At 38.2% G+C, this 16,164-nt stretch overlaps 1 protein-coding gene across 2 annotated transcripts in view; it reads right to left on the bottom strand.

The window, feature by feature from the left end:
- The window catches only part of ARHGEF10 (Rho guanine nucleotide exchange factor 10), a 111,780-nt gene that overhangs the window by 22,287 nt on the left and 73,329 nt on the right, over positions 1-16,164 (bottom strand). For both annotated transcript variants that reach the window (XM_066547288.1, XM_066547289.1), the window contains 6 exons: positions 14,732-14,859; positions 12,498-12,598; positions 11,452-11,573; positions 7,784-7,870; positions 6,220-6,443; positions 4,952-5,109 (listed from right to left, as the gene is read on the bottom strand). In XM_066547288.1, the coding sequence (XP_066403385.1) occupies positions 4,952-5,109; positions 6,220-6,443; positions 7,784-7,870; positions 11,452-11,573; positions 12,498-12,598; positions 14,732-14,859 (820 nt within the window). The remainder of the gene's footprint in view (positions 1-4,951; positions 5,110-6,219; positions 6,444-7,783; positions 7,871-11,451; positions 11,574-12,497; positions 12,599-14,731; positions 14,860-16,164) is intronic.

Below are 16,164 nucleotides of genomic sequence, written 5' to 3'. Positions count from 1 at the left end.
TCTTGAAATGCACATATCAGGCTGTTTAGCTGCATCAAAGTAAGGTCTCTCATTCTCATAAAATATTTCTAAGACGTCAATGAAAAAGGACATTATTTCCAGTACTGCATTTGTTATTAGTCTTTTGATTTTTAAAATTAATTTTAAAAATTAGTTATCTTCCTATCTGATTAAATTTGAGTGAATAGAAGAAGTTTTAAAACAATGTCCATTCTATAGGAAAAGTTTTAAAACTGTGGTTTGTTTCCGCAAAACCCAATGAAGGAAGAAAAATTATTATACAATCATTTATAAGAATAGGCTTCCTATTACAAATTTATAAATATTTTAAATATTTAGTACTTTTAAAAATTGTAATTAGTTGGTGCACTCAGGTCTTCATATGTGACAACCTATTAACATACAGTTTATTTCCTCAGAAAGTCTTTTCAAAGTTTGTAGTAGTCTTGCCTTCCTTTATGCTTTCAGTCAAGCTGAACCGAGCAAGCGTTTTTGTTGACAGCTTCCTCTCTTGCTTAGCAGCACTATTGATGCTTTCAGCAGAGCTGCCAGCACAGCCCTGGGAACAGCAGGTCTTGGTTCATTAGTGCAGTGGAGCACAAACATTTTTTCCATCACATGGTACATAACCCAGCACTGTGGAGGAGTAAAATGGCACCTACAGAAGTCAAAAGTTTAGCACATTCCTTATCACTTGAAAATAAGATGAGACACTCAGGCTGCTCTTCTAAACAATGTGTAACTAGGAATGTCCTACACTGTGCATGCATACTCATTTTTTCTCCCACATGCATCAAATTCTTCAAGCCAAATAGCTGACAGCGCTCTTCCTACAGTTATACAGGGGGTGGTGCCGAGGTCCTGGCATGAGATACACAAATAAGACTGAAAGCAATGTCAACATGTTTCTGCTGATGAGTATTATGTGACACTGCAAAGACAACAGTATTTTATCTCTGTTTCAGTTTCACTGCTCTAGTCCTCTCCCTAACAGCTTAATACCACTGTTTATCTTTCACAGCAATGCCTCTCACAATGTCTACTTGAAGTGGCAATCACATGCCAGAAATCCACTCTTCAGACAAGCTAGAGCAGTACATGGCTCCACTCAAGCTCTGACTTCGACATCAGCATTTTGCATTCCACATATTCTTCCTTTCCTCAATTTGTCAGAGGACACAAGGGTCTTAACAAATTCATCAAGGTACCTCACCATTCAACTGACTTGCTACTCCTTCACTGTTATAACTGTTTCCCTTACTCTTGTATTTCCTTTCAGTTTTTGTCATATTCTTTGATATTAATCCTCTGAAAATGCTCCATTGATTAGTGTCACAAAGCCTCTTTGGACAGGTAAGTAATCAAAATTTCTGACCAACTTCAGAGTTCCTGAAGTTCTTACCAGTGAAGTCTCTTCTGTTCTGTGCATGGCCAAAATTGCCTCAGCTATTATTTCACTGGACCAAACTCTTACTGAACTACTGAAATATTAATTCTTCTACTTTCTGCCACAGTAATTCTGAGTTTTTATTTTCTTTTTCCTGTTTCTCTCCTGTACTCTTTACAGGACTTTATGAAAAGGAAATGTATATCAATGTCTAGGAGAAAGGAAGCTGGAACTGACTCCAGTACATCAGGAACAATACACCTATATTATATAAAGATTGTGATTTCCCTTTCCTAAGATACTTTTGTGAATGGAAGTCAAACACATGCTGACCTTTTTTGCTATTACATCACTCAGAAAACACATCTGCTGGGCTGTCTGCAATCATCACAAAGGGGTTTTGTTGTTTTTTAAACAAAGACAATACAACACACTTTCCCCTTAACCTCTTCTAAGCATGTTTTGCATGGAAATATTAACTCAGCCCAAGCCAAAAACTAAAGGCAGAATTTTTCAGACTGATAACTATGCAAAAGAGAAATTCTGCAATCTGCACCACTCCCCTTCCTATACAGAACAGCATTTAATTCACTAGCTGTCTCACAGTTCCCAAAACAAGTCTTCTCACACACATAAGGATTAGTGAGGATAATTATCAGGGGTACTGTTTTTACAATTAACATATTAGCTGACTTGCACCCTAGTGTTCTGATATTTTCACAAATCAGCATGTGAGCTCACATTTAAGAGCCAAGTAGGTTTTATGGTATCAGCACCTCAAGACTTTGCTTTCAGTTTGTGTTCAAATACATTAAATTATGTATTTTTAAATACTTAAAATACATAAAATACTAAAAAGTACTTAAATACTTTTTACCTCATATGTGAAAGTATATGGATATAGAGATGTCTCACTAAAGTATGACTACTCTCCAGAAAGGAAGTTGTGCACCTCCTACTTTCCCACTAACATGGCATTTGCTCCTTGGTTTACTGTACAGACTTCTCAGTTTCCATTTTTTACTACTTCAAGACTTCAAGACAAGATTTTCTGCAGCCAGAGCACTCTGGATGCTGTTGATCTGACATAGATCTCTAGTGAAGAAAGTCAGAAGAAAGCACTTGCTGTTTGTAAACAAACATCATGGATATTTACATGCACTGACCTCTCTGAGAACAACTGGAGAAATTAGAGCTTTTGGGGTAAATGACACAAATGACACAAATCATGGGTCTCTGACTACACAGAGCAAGGCATCGAGCTTCAGTGACTGAACTGATCCACAGTTTCTGCCCAGGGAGGAAGTCACAAGGATCCCAACTCTATCACAGACTGTGAGATAGATTTTCATCCTAGAAGAAAGGTTATCCTTTCTCATTCACGGAATCCTGTAACAATCATTTTTCCTGGGCATCTAACAGTATTTGTCCTTCTCAGGCTTAAAATCAAGATGTAATGCAGATATTTCACAATTCAAATATTTCACATTCACCTTAAAATCTTTACTTAATCTCCTTTATAATGACAGACCAAAACCCAAGCTGAAGTGGCTGAAAAGTAACCTCCTCTGCAGAAGAGAAGGCACCCCTGATGAATTGCACAAAGCTCCTCAGAGGCTGCATTCCCCCTCCCTCCCATTTCACTGCTTGGATTCCTTTGTTTGGTAAATAGGTCAGTGCTCATAAAAACACCCCTCCAGGGCTGAGTGCCTCACATAACCACAGCAGCCAACATAAGGAAGATGGATGCTAACATGGCAGCAGCTGAATCACACAACTTCCACGGGGCATGGAGAACTGAAATAAGCCACACTGACCAAGCAGTCAGGAGAGGGATTACAAGAGCAAATGACAAGAGTCAGAAAAATATCATTATTTCCCATCTCAAAGTTCCAGTGACCATGATTCTGACAGACTGTATGAACATCTCACTGCCCAAAACCAGTGTCTTCAGAAGAAGACAAGCAGAGTATGGTATGATCCTAGTCAATGCAACATAACCAGACTGTAATGCAGTCTGGTTAACAGCTCTGCCCCACCTTTGACATTCTCTGTAGATATGCAACCCATGAATCCTTTCTTAGCTATACTGCCAAGGATGTCAGTTGTGTTTTTGAAGTGGTCTTTTCTGGAAGAAGTTGAGTGATAGTAATTGCAGTCTTAAAACAGCTTAAATACATCAACAACTTTCAGAGAGAAGATGACAAATTCACTTTAATACCCCTCCCAGGTATGTAGAGAAACTGAAATACCAAAAATATTATGAATCTAGGATCAAGACCTCATTCCTGTACCTCAAAAGCAAAGTAAAACAAAATGCTATTCAGTGGTAAAAAAAAAAAAAAAGTTTTAAAGGGAACTGAAATCTAATGATCTAATGCCTGGCTTTGGATCAGAGACAACAGCTCAACAGGAAACCTACTGGGTTGAAGACAACGACTGGACAAAGGAAGTCTCTTTCCCAGCACTTTTTCCCAGATCCTTTGTTGCTTGGGGAAAAAAAAAAGCATCCTGTACCTTTCCCAAACAAGCTCTTTATATGATCTAACAGTGGACACATAATTTACCCCAAGATTACAGATACTGAGTTTGGGTCCTCAGTTAGGGACTGGTAGGATTTAGTAGCCAAGGTACAGTTCCACACAAATGCAGCTGAACTGTTCACAGGGCCCACCTCTTTAGAGAAGCATGACAACCATCATTACTGCAGCTCACACAAACAAGGCAGGTCTCTGCTGGCTCTGTACCTTGCAAGGTTAGGAGTCTATGTGCTAACATTTCACTTAAATTAAGGTTTCAAACCTTGAGCAAAGCATTACTGATTTTTAACTGAATCACTATATATATATATATATATATATATATGCAATACTGCAGGGAGTTTAGTGAGATGTGCTGGAAGCACTCAAACCAGCTCTGGAAAAGACAGCTGTGGTTCAGAAAAACTGCCTGGGATTCTCCTATATTCAAATTATTTTAGCCAATTATTTAGCTAGATACAAAACAACCAACTATGATGTTAATAGAAAAATGAGGCCGACCATAAAATACATGAACTGCACACATAGGAAAGACTTATCCCATCTATACAGTAAAAATGGGCTTGTCATTTTAAATGAGATATACAGAAATCTCTACCAATAGGGGATTTCTGTGTTTCATAAACACCAATACTTGGTAGTTGAGAGAAATAAGTACTGTGCTTAATACTGTAAAGTATTAGTATTAGTACTATATAAGTACTGTGTAAAATACTGTGTACTGCTGTTAGCACATAAATTTCTGGACTCTTGCAACACTAAAGACTTCAAGGTTTAAGCTAAGGGGGAAAATCAATTGTCATATGCATGTATGGTAAAAGTGGGAACAGTATCAAAGTTCCTACGGTCCTCCAAAAAGAGCCAACAAGTCTCTTCAGATGTACCGGAAAGAGCAGTAATCCTAGTTCAGCAGTTTTACAAAGAATTTTCAGAAAATACATTAGTGGAAAATTACTTCTGCCAAAATACACTGACATGTCAGTTCCTCAGGATGCCATCAAATCATATCACTATGCAGCATTACCTTCTGCTTTTGTGTAGATTGAGACGTTTCCATTTACCAAGCCAGCAAACAAGTACTGAGACCTATATGTTAAGCTCATAACAGTTGATTTCTCAGGAGTGAAGAAGTGTTGAAGTCGAATTTTCTTTGAGCCTTGGCAACTTTTGTAAATAGAAATGCTATAGAAAGAAGCAAGAAGAAACAGACCTGTGAAATTATGCTTTACATAGTTCTTGCTAGAATATGCAAAAGAGAAGTTTAAAATAAAATATTGAGGGAAAGAGGACTTTTTCCTTCAATTCTTGACACCCCGGAATGTCTGCGTAGACAACTTGCAATTACTTAACATTGACATATGACAACACATTCATATTATCTTGTCTGCAGAAACAGTTATTCAAAAAAGAGACATAATAAAAATTCTGCTCAAAGTCCTTATTATGAGTCTTTCTAAAACTTTAATTAGTTAAAAAACTATATATATATATTACGTGGAGACCTAGGGAGAAGAAATGAAAAACTCACTACCAGACATTACTTACACATAAAATTTCCACAATTCCTATTGATTGTTACAATGAGTATGGTAAGAATATTGTTAAATTTGGAATTAAATCACTGACTTCTGAAATCACTGAATTCTGTTAAATTTGGAATTAAATCACTGAAAGGGCACTTTCCTTGGAAAATTTTGTTCTCCTTCATTTATACTGGTTATAAACACCTTCAAAAATCACATGTAGTTGCACACTTATGGCCTCGGTAACTATAACAAGATCTGTTTGCTAACTGACCTATAAATTAAGAACATGTAGCCTTGTTCTTCAACACAAATCATGGTTCTGTAGGCCATCAGTTCAAAGAGAGTGAAGTAATTCATGTCAATAGTAAACAGCAATATTTTTTTCTCATGTGACAAATCCTGCACAAATGACAGGGCAGAAGATTAATGGACTCCTCCTTGCCATTCTGAAAATTTTCCAATACCTGAAGATTACCTTGTAATGTTACAAAAGTAGTATTTATATATTTCAGATATGATGAACTAATCTTCTGTCATCAAAAAGATGCCCTACTTTAATTTCAAATACCACATGGTATAATTTTAAATACTGTAGAGTGCATTTTATCCTTGATTTAAGTGGAAAGGATACCCTGAGGTCACTGGATAACGCTTGGATACTTTTTTAAAAAGTAAACATTTTCTTAGAAGTATCTCACACAATTTTGCTATAGAATAGCAAACTTAATCAATAAATCATACACATTACACCAAAACCAGGAATCACCTTCCTTCTTCCATGCCAAGGCAAATAGTAGGCACATTGGAAGTTTTTGCAAGAACATTTTCAGAGTCTGGAGCTTTGTTTTGCTCTTTCAGCTTCTCCTCCTCTGGTATGTAGACCATGCAGAGAATCCGTGATTCCACATTGAAGCACTCAATAACCTTGGGGCTGGAGCTTTGAAACGAGACTATTGCAACCTGGCCCATCTGATTAGTACAGCTGCCAATCTGAAATGAAAAAAAGAAAATTAAAAAAAAGCACAACAGACCATGACTGATACCTGTCTCCAGGAAGATGAACAAGTACAAGAAGGAATGACTGGAATGTTAACTGAAGAGTGCATCTCAAGTTATATGTGCATTAAGACATAAGAGAATAATTCAGCACAAATACAAGATATAACAAAACATTACACATACAAACTTGCCTTCTACACGCACAAAAAAAAAATTATGTTTTTAAAGCAGGAATAATATCATGGCCTATTCTGATATCTGACTCAAATGTATATACATTACATAATGCAATTACTGTAAGTATCTGTGCAACATGTTATTTTAATGACTGGTGTTTGAATTGTCTCAGGTTCTTTTAAAACAGGTAATATAGCTGAGGCCTGTCCTTTGCACAGTAACAGCTCTACAAAGAAATGCTCCATCCCAAAAGAAAGAGTCTTATAAATTTGCTGATACAGAAGCCTAAATTTCTCCCTGATGAAGAACTAAGTATCATGAACATGTCCATAAACTTGCACATTTTAGGGATCCCTAATAGCCCCCTAGGGATCTCCCCAGGGAGCAGTAAAAAAATCTACCCAAGCACAGTACATGCTTTTGTATAGTAACTCTTTCTGTTTATATGAAATAAAATAGGAAAGAGAAAGAATATTTTGTAGCAGCAGAAAGATTTAATTTGCATGGTTTTGTAAGTACTATTTACAAATGGCAAAGACAAAAGGAAATTATATGGGTTGCCTTGAAAAAGACCACTAAGAAAAGCTATTTCTAACTTTTAATTTGCAAGGGCTCTCTTAAAATTTCAGTATTGTGGTAACTAGAAAAGCTCCTGAAATCATTAGCTTGCCTTTTTTTTTTTCTTTTATGAACAGCTTCTATCCACCTCATTTTTTTCTGCTGAAATATCTGCATGTCTGGGGTCATAGCAATATGCAGAGTAAGTTTTTTCCTATGCAGATTTAAACAGATTATTTTTGGCTAAAACATTCTTGAAATATGAAAACAGACAGTAGGACAGTATAAGCTCATACGGGTTTCAGCAGCAATTGTTACAAATTAGCACATAACTCCCTTCTGAATGTGCTCAGCACTTTGGAATTCATTCTGTGCTGCACAAATCTCACACACTTAACTGACACCCTACAGAGACCAGCAAGATCACATGGACAAATTAGTAGCTAACCCTTTAAACAAATAAACAAAGAGAAAAAAACAACCCAACATTTCTTTCATACCTACACATTGTCGAGAGTCACAAAAAGCAATGGAAAGAAACAGGAGACAACCACTTTCAGATTTTACTTTGGGTAAAGTGTAAAGATTACACTTACCCAAAGAAAACCATGTTCCACAGCACAGGAATCTGACTCTGTTTCTCCAGCAAGGTATGGCTCAGGATTATAAGCAGCACATTCAACCTTCAAAGAGAGGAAAAGAGAGCTGTTAGCACATTAGAAAAATATGCCTGTTTCTGTCTATTTTAATTTGCAATTAACTGAAGCATTTAAGAGTATCAGAGAATCTCATAAGGCAAGGAGTCAGTTTAGATCACCCAGCTTCTCATGGGCAGGGTCAGCTGCACGGATGTTGCTCCTGACACATTCCTTATCTGCCCCTACAGACCTTCACACCCAAAGACTACAAATTCCCTTTTGCTGGATCTGCTAAAATGCTTCATAACTTCATTACTTTTATTAAGTTTTTCATGTCCCCAACCTGACACCATCCCTGATGTAATCATTAGCCTGTTACCTCTCATCTCAGACATCAGGTACTTACTTCTCTTTCTCTGCAGTGTCCTTTCACATGTAAGGCTGATATATGTCATGACCCTGCCTGAGACACTTCTTCATTAGGCTAAATTACCTTATCATTTTATTACATGTAATTTTTTTAAACAATTTTTTCCAAATTTTTGTTTTTAAACTTATTATTGCCACTTTTTCAACTGACATCTCTCCAGCAGAAGTATCAACCTCATGTGTATATTTAAGAGCACAGAGTTTTCTCACCCAAACACACTATTCTAGGAGAGCTGGTACCAGTACTACACCATGGTTACCTCTTCAGAAACCTGTTTCTACACATCACATTCATTACTGCTCTTTGTAACAATATTACATTTCTAACCAATCCTTACCTTGCTGATCTATTAAAAATTACTTTAACAGACCAACTAAACCACCTCTTCAATCTGGATTTATGAAACTCCTAATTCCTCAGTGAGCATACCATGTGTCTGTCCTGCTGACTGTCATGCTTTTTATTTTCCTTCCCCCACCCCTCCCTCCCCCCACATTATTTCTCCAGGTGCCTTGATCATTCTGAATGGTAATACTATCATTCTTCAGACTTCAACTCCCTTCCAATCTCCTGTCATCATACTACTGTCAGTATATTAATAACAATACTCATGATTTTACCATGCAGGCCATTTAAAAAAAAAAAAAACAAACTGAAAGCAACACCAGACTCAAGGTCTATATTTAAAGTCCATCCCAACTCTGAAAAAATATCAAGCATCAAGGATCTGAAAAAACCCATTTTTATGACCAGTCATGGATTTCTAATTTCCCTAATATCCATGGCCATTTCATAAAGCTTATGTAAACACTTCAAAATATATAAAAGCAATTCTTAACTGTGTGGAGAATAAAAAGGTTTCTAATGAGGTGTCATACTACATTTTTACACTAGATTCTCTAGAATTCAAACTAATGTTCTCATCTTGGACATCAATGTCCTTGTGATTATATTGTAGTACTAGCAAAAACTCAGTTAGTATTAACTTAGAGTACTCCCCATAGCCTAGCAACATCACCTCCAAACAGTGAACAATTAAAAGAAAACACAAAAAACAAAACTAACAAAAAAATCAAGACAAAATCAAAATAAAACAAAAAAAAAGCCCCACCAATCAACAACCCTGCCCTCCCCCCCCAAAAAACCAACAAAACCAAAAAACACCACAAAACAAGCTGGCAAAAGTTGAGTTCTAAATTCCAAGTTTACTCAATTTTCCAAAGTGCAAAGAATTTTACAGTCCCCTTGAAGTCAGCAGGCATTACAAAGTGATTTGCCTTAGTAGAAAAAACATTATTTATTCAGCAAAGCAATTCACTATATACAGATAAAAATTTGAAATCAATAGATGAAAAAAAGAGAAAGAAAAAAGAGCTTCCATGCCTGTCTTAGCATGTCTCATTTAACACATGCTGAAGCTATCTACTTGTAGTGATTTACAGTGGCTGTGTCAATGAAATAAATCACTAGTGAAAAATAAGACAGTCTGCATGTTGGATATTTCCCAGGCTCCTTGTTACACCTTGTGTCACTTTGCATCTTAGTCAAAAGTGATGTTTTTTCCATAGTTAAACCCTGGTAGTATAGCTCTCAGTCTTGACAGAAGCCTGGGACATAAACCTGCTCTGATGTCTCCCTACACCAGTGGGCAGCAGGAGCAGCACACAGAGAGCCAACAAACAGGATTAGCCATCAGAGCTTCTCTTCCCAGCCTCAGCTGGGGCTGGAGAGCCAAATTGCAGCTGAGGCTGCAGTAATACTTAAGTCATATTTCCTAGTATTATCAAGGATTTGGGAGAACCAGGAATGACACCTGGGCTCACACCCACATTACTTTAGGAGCTGAAAAACTGGCAAAGTTAGCCCAGGTCTGAGGCCAATATTGTCCCACACTCTGCTCTCCTGAGGTGACCAAGGCAAAGATCTCAGCCAACTGTAAAGGTGACAAACTTCCCTTTCCTTTCAAAATAAGAAGACTCTGTTCTAACTTGATTACAAGAGTTGAGCCTGATCCTTCACTGATCCTGGCATGCATTTTCAGGACTTAAAAATGCCTGAGCTCTAAGGAAATATATACATGATTTAAGTTTCTGAAAAAAATTTAAAATAGCTGGTTATTTCACCAGTGGTGACTTTAGAAAGTAAACCTCAGAAAAAGCTGTTTAATAAGACAAGCATGACTGGTTGTATGGGAAATCAGAGAGTTTCAGTAAAGTTTAGCTGCTCTGAAAGCCAGTATCAGAAGAATAGATTGTCTTAGCACCATTACACATTTCTACTGCATTTTGAACCATGGATTATTTTCCCCCAACATCCAATTTGTATACTCACATGTGAAGTGAAACTGTCAGCTGAGCTTCTCTCCTGTGTAGGCTGTTCTAGCAGTGAGGGCCTGCAGACTCACCTCTTTAAGCAGAACTCATGCACTGACACTAACTTAACTTTGGGATTCTATCCACACATGCACAATTTCATTTCCATTACTCTTTTTGCACAAGACTTACTGACTGCTGGTCAATAAGAAATCCTGTTGGTACACTGGAAAAACAGCATCCAGCACTCTTCCCTTTCATCTATTGGTTTGGTATTGTACTTATTTTCATCATCAAGGTCAGTGGTCAATAAGGCTTCAAACAGACACATTGCTTTAGGAAATGAACCATTAAGACAATGTCTATATCACTGTTCAGAATATGACATTTTACATAAGATTTCATGAAACATAATTTAAAAATTTTTTTTTAAAATATTGTTCTCTGTGCACTGATAAAAATCAGAAATTTGAGGAGGATTTAGCATAGTTACACCAGGAAAGGACAGCTTTCATGGAGATCAGATTCCTGCTCTTTGTAAGCTTTAAGTTACTTCTAAGCCCCAAAAACACACTTGGAAATCTCAAGATGAACTAAAAATTCCCAACAGTTCTGTTTACACTGAGTGATTCACTTACATATGAAATCGAATGTCATACTATGTAAAAATAAACATTATGCTCCTTAGTGCCTCAAAAAGATTGCAGCATTTTGCATTCCTGTGACTCTTATGGACCTTTAATTGCTAATGGCCTTAAATCAAGGTAGCTGCTCAAGAGAAGTGACAGATGTGAACTAATAGATGTATTTACAATATGGTATTCTTTAGAAATTATATCACACAAGAAAACCTAATTGTAATCTCATACCAAAATTCTGTTCACCTTAAACTCCTGTTGCTTGGCCATCATCACTGGCATGTGTCTCACAAGGAGAGGATGTTTTTCCTTTTTGATTTGATTCCCATCATCTTCTATGCAGAACCAACCTAACAGGTTATCCTCTGCTATAATAGAAAGAAAAAACAATAAACATTCCACAATCCTTTCATTGAATAATCACTTCCACCTTTCCACAGAAACAGAAAAGAATTCTGTCAGGATGAATCAATACAAATCAGGCTGTTCTTATGCCATAGATGCATAAATGACAACACGAAACTATGAACGGAAATTCAATTGAATAGATTACACACATACTGATAATACAAAAAAAGAACATCTTACATTAGCAAAACGTCAAGGGTAGTCTCTTAATGATCTTGTAAATTGAATATTGCAGGAGGAAAAAACACATCAAACCTCTCCTCAAGATTCTAAGAAATCTGTTTGTTGAACAGCATTTCTCTGCCTGTTTAAGAAACATCACTACCAGCTGCCAGTTTACCATAATTATAAGGATCCTTGTCCTGGAGTGATGGAAACATCCATTCTCTCTTCTTTTTTGTTATTTTGCTTGTCTTCCATGAGACATCACAAAAGCACTCTATTTTGACCATGTGCTGGTGAAACTTGCTTTCAAGCAAGTTAATGCTTCTCAACTTAGGCATTGAAAAGTCCAAGTATCTTTTGAAACCTATCCCTTTGTGCAAACACAGGAGACTAAGAACATCAAAGGACAGCATACTTTTTATTGCTCTAACTTAGACACTATTTGTGTTGATTTAGATGCAACAATTGATAATGAATACCAGACTTCATTAAAATACTGTTGAAAATTTATTCCTTCATAATGAGTGCCCTGTTTTATCTATTTTATTATTTTGCAGTGATACACAATCACTACTACTTACTGTATTGCAATTTTAAACATCTATAGTTTTCATCAAAAAAGGAAAATCATTCTCCAAAAGAAAATATATATATATATCTTACACTGTACATTGAGAGCTATTTTAACTTGTTATGAAATTTGAGTAACTAGGAATTACCAAGGGCCAGTTTAGCCATTTGTAAATTGTTGATCCAAGACTGTTTGATGGCAGGGGTAAATGTATTGAACACAGCTGTAAAGAAAGTTGGCCGCCCAGACCTGCAGTGCAGAAAAAAAAAAGCCACCTATAAATGCATTTGGTACGAATATAGCCATGGCTAAAAATATTGAGCAAGATGAAATTTCATTATTTTCTAATACTTAGACAAAGACTCAGCTCTGATTGAAGTGTGCAGGCTATGATATGCCATATACCATATACTTTACATGAAATGTTATGTGAGGAGCTGGAGAAGGAATGTAACAGCGACTGTTCAGCTCCTCTCTTGCTTCTTGCATCCAGAATGCTGGGCTGAGGAACAGGAGAAAGGGCACAGTGCTGCTCTGGAGCATTAAAGCTGGGCTCAGGAACAAAAGAAAAGCTACAGTGCTGCTCTGGAGCATTAAAGCTGGGCTCAGGAACAGGAGAAAGGGCACAGTCCTGCTCTGGAGCATTAAAGCTGGGCTGAGGAACAGGAGAAAAGCTACAGTGCTGCTCTGGAGCATTAAAGCTGGGCTGAGGAACAGGAGAAAGGGCACAGTGCTGCTCTGGAGCATTAAAGCTGGGCTGAGGAACAGGAGAAAGGGCACAGTGCTGCTCTGGAGCATTAAAGCTGGGCTCAGGAACAGGAGAAAGGGCACAGTGCTGCTCTGGAGCATTAAAGCTGGGCTCAGGAACAGGAGAAAGGGCACAGTGCTGCTCTGGAGCATTAAAGCTGGGCTGAGGAACAGGAGAAAAGCTACAGTGCTGCTCTGGAGCATTAAAGCTGGGCTCAGGAACAGGAGAAAAGCTACAGTGCTGCTCTGGAGCATTAAAGCTGGGCTGAGGAACAGGAGAAAGGGCACAGTCCTGCTCTGGAGCATTAAAGCTGGGCTGAGGAACAGGAGAAAAGCTACAGTGCTGCTCTGGAGCATTAAAGCTGGGCTGAGGAACAGGAGAAAAGCTACAGTGCTGCTCTGGAGCATTAAAGCTGGGCTGAGGAACAGGAGAAAGGGCACAGTCCTGCTCTGGAGCATTAAAGCTGGGCTCAGGAACAGGAGAAAAGCTACAGTGCTGCTCTGGAGCATTAAAGCTGGGCTGAGGAACAGGAGAAAAGCTACAGTGCTGCTCTGGAGCATTAAAGCTGGGCTGAGGAACAGGAGAAAGGGCACAGTGCTGCTCTGGAGCATTAAAGCTGGGCTGAGGAACAGGAGAAAGGGCACAGTGCTGCTCTGGAGCATTAAAGCTGGGCTCAGGAACAGGAGAAAGGGCACAGTGCTGCTCTGGAGCATTAAAGCTGGGCTCAGGAACAGGAGAAAGGGCACAGTGCTGCTCTGGAGCATTAAAGCTGGGCTGAGGAACAGGAGAAAAGCTACAGTGCTGCTCTGGAGCATTAAAGCTGGGCTCAGGAACAGGAGAAAAGCTACAGTGCTGCTCTGGAGCATTAAAGCTGGGCTGAGGAACAGGAGAAAGGGCACAGTCCTGCTCTGGAGCATTAAAGCTGGGCTGAGGAACAGGAGAAAAGCTACAGTGCTGCTCTGGAGCATTAAAGCTGGGCTGAGGAACAGGAGAAAAGCTACAGTGCTGCTCTGGAGCATTAAAGCTGGGCTGAGGAACAGGAGAAAGGGCACAGTGCTGCTCTGGAGCATTAAAGCTGGGCTCAGGAACAGGAGAAAGGGCACAGTGCTGCTCTGGAGCATTAAAGCTGGGCTGAGGAACAGGAGAAAAGCTACAGTGCTGCTCTGGAGCATTAAAGCTGGGCTGAGGAACAGGAGAAAGGGCACAGTCCTGCTCTGGAGCATTAAAGCTGGGCTGAGGAACAGGAGAAAAGCTACAGTGCTGCTCTGGAGCATTAAAGCTGGGCTGAGGAACAGGAGAAAGGGCACAGTGCTGCTCTGGAGCATTAAAGCTGGGCTCAGGAACAGGAGAAAAGCTACAGTGCTGCTCTGGAGCATTAAAGCTGGGCTCAGGAACAGGAGAAAGGGCACAGTGCTGCTCTGGAGCATTAAAGCTGGGCTGAGGAACAGGAGAAAAGCTACAGTGCTGCTCTGGAGCATTAAAGCTGCCAGCATTATGGCTTAAGAGCAAAAGTCAGGGGCTTACTATAGAGACAGAAGGGAGGGAAGAGCTACAGATTCCCAAATCCTCACTTGTACATCTATACCTAATACATAAACCAATTTAGAAAGTTTTTAATCAAGATTTCTACTGACTTGTCCTGCTTTCCTGGGAGTTGCAGCTGAATTCTACAGCGATCTGCTGCTCTGATTTCATCTTCTTTTTTCAAAATCAGTTTTTGTAAACCTGAGGTCCAGTCATGGGCTACAGATTGGTTTAAGTTCTGAAAAATGAAAAAAACTAAAATTCAACACCAGCCTACCTGCATATTGCAAACAGGATAATAAGGTGATTCCTGCGTATAACAAACAATGACACATGCCTTCAATTAGACCACATTTCCATCATGGATAATTTAGCCATAATTGTAAACACAGTTCAGAAATATCTGTAAAATATTTTCTAATGTATTTAATCTAAACATTTAATCCCACGCTGCTCAATTTGATGATGCATAAATGACATTCCCAAGTGTTTGTCAAATTCAAGAATGTGAATTTGTATCAGGTGTATGCACAAGCCTTTTACTTTATTCCAGCATCACCAATTCTGCTACTAAAGAAAATATTTCGAAAACATCTACAAATCATATGGAAAATATGCTTTTGTTCAAATCTTTGAGTCAAAATGTTTAGAGAATCATCATGAAAGATGCGTGGTCTAAACCTGTTTAAGATGCTGAAACAATAACTGCAAGGTGAGTGCTCTGTTGCAGAGAGTAAAAGCTCACCTGAATGTACAAAACATCAAGACTAACAAGTACACAGAAGTACTCACACTTCCACACTTTCCATCATCAGAATTCTATGACAACTTAAGTGTTTTTCAAATATCAAGAAGCTGACCTCACTCCTCAATTAAATTTGTGTAATGATCTTACACACATCTACCCTGAAACAGTGACTGATTGTTAAGCTTTCAAAGTGTAGTTACCTCTGACTGTCAGCACAGGCTAGAAAGGTTTTTTATATGGTGATGGGTGAATGTCTTATGGTATATCTGTGCTATACATATTCCCAATTATGCAGATGAAATTCACTTTTTAATACTTGTGAAGCTTTTCCCAAAAGCAATCTTTCCATAAATTTCATTCAGAGTACATATTTTCACCAAATGCTATGTTTTATTTAATGCCTTTACTCTGAAGCCAAGATATGCCAAGAGAAACTCAGCTTTCATATATTCATACATATACACACATTTGCAACCTGTGGTGGCAGGTAGGAGTTAAAAACTACATGTAACCACATATAAAATGTATAAAAAACCAAGCAAAAAAGTAATTATTTGAAGTCTCAAGGCTTCATTTGGTGTTAAGTACTACATTTGTTTGCCAGAATATAAGCTAAATCAAAGGGATGTGAACAAAGTTAAAGCAAAATAGTTTCAAAATTCTTCTGAAAATCCTTTTATATTTTTGTGATTTATACTCAGTTTTAAGTACAGTTTCCCCCCAAAAGCCAGGATTATGAGCTTGGATGGGGATCAAGAGCTTCCTCCAAACAACCATCCTCCTACTACCATGTCT

The sequence above is a fragment of the Molothrus aeneus genome, chromosome 3, assembly GCF_037042795.1.
Source record: "Molothrus aeneus isolate 106 chromosome 3, BPBGC_Maene_1.0, whole genome shotgun sequence".
NCBI classification, from domain to species: domain Eukaryota; kingdom Metazoa; phylum Chordata; class Aves; order Passeriformes; family Icteridae; genus Molothrus; species Molothrus aeneus.
This window is presented reverse-complemented; position numbering and strand designations above follow the sequence as displayed.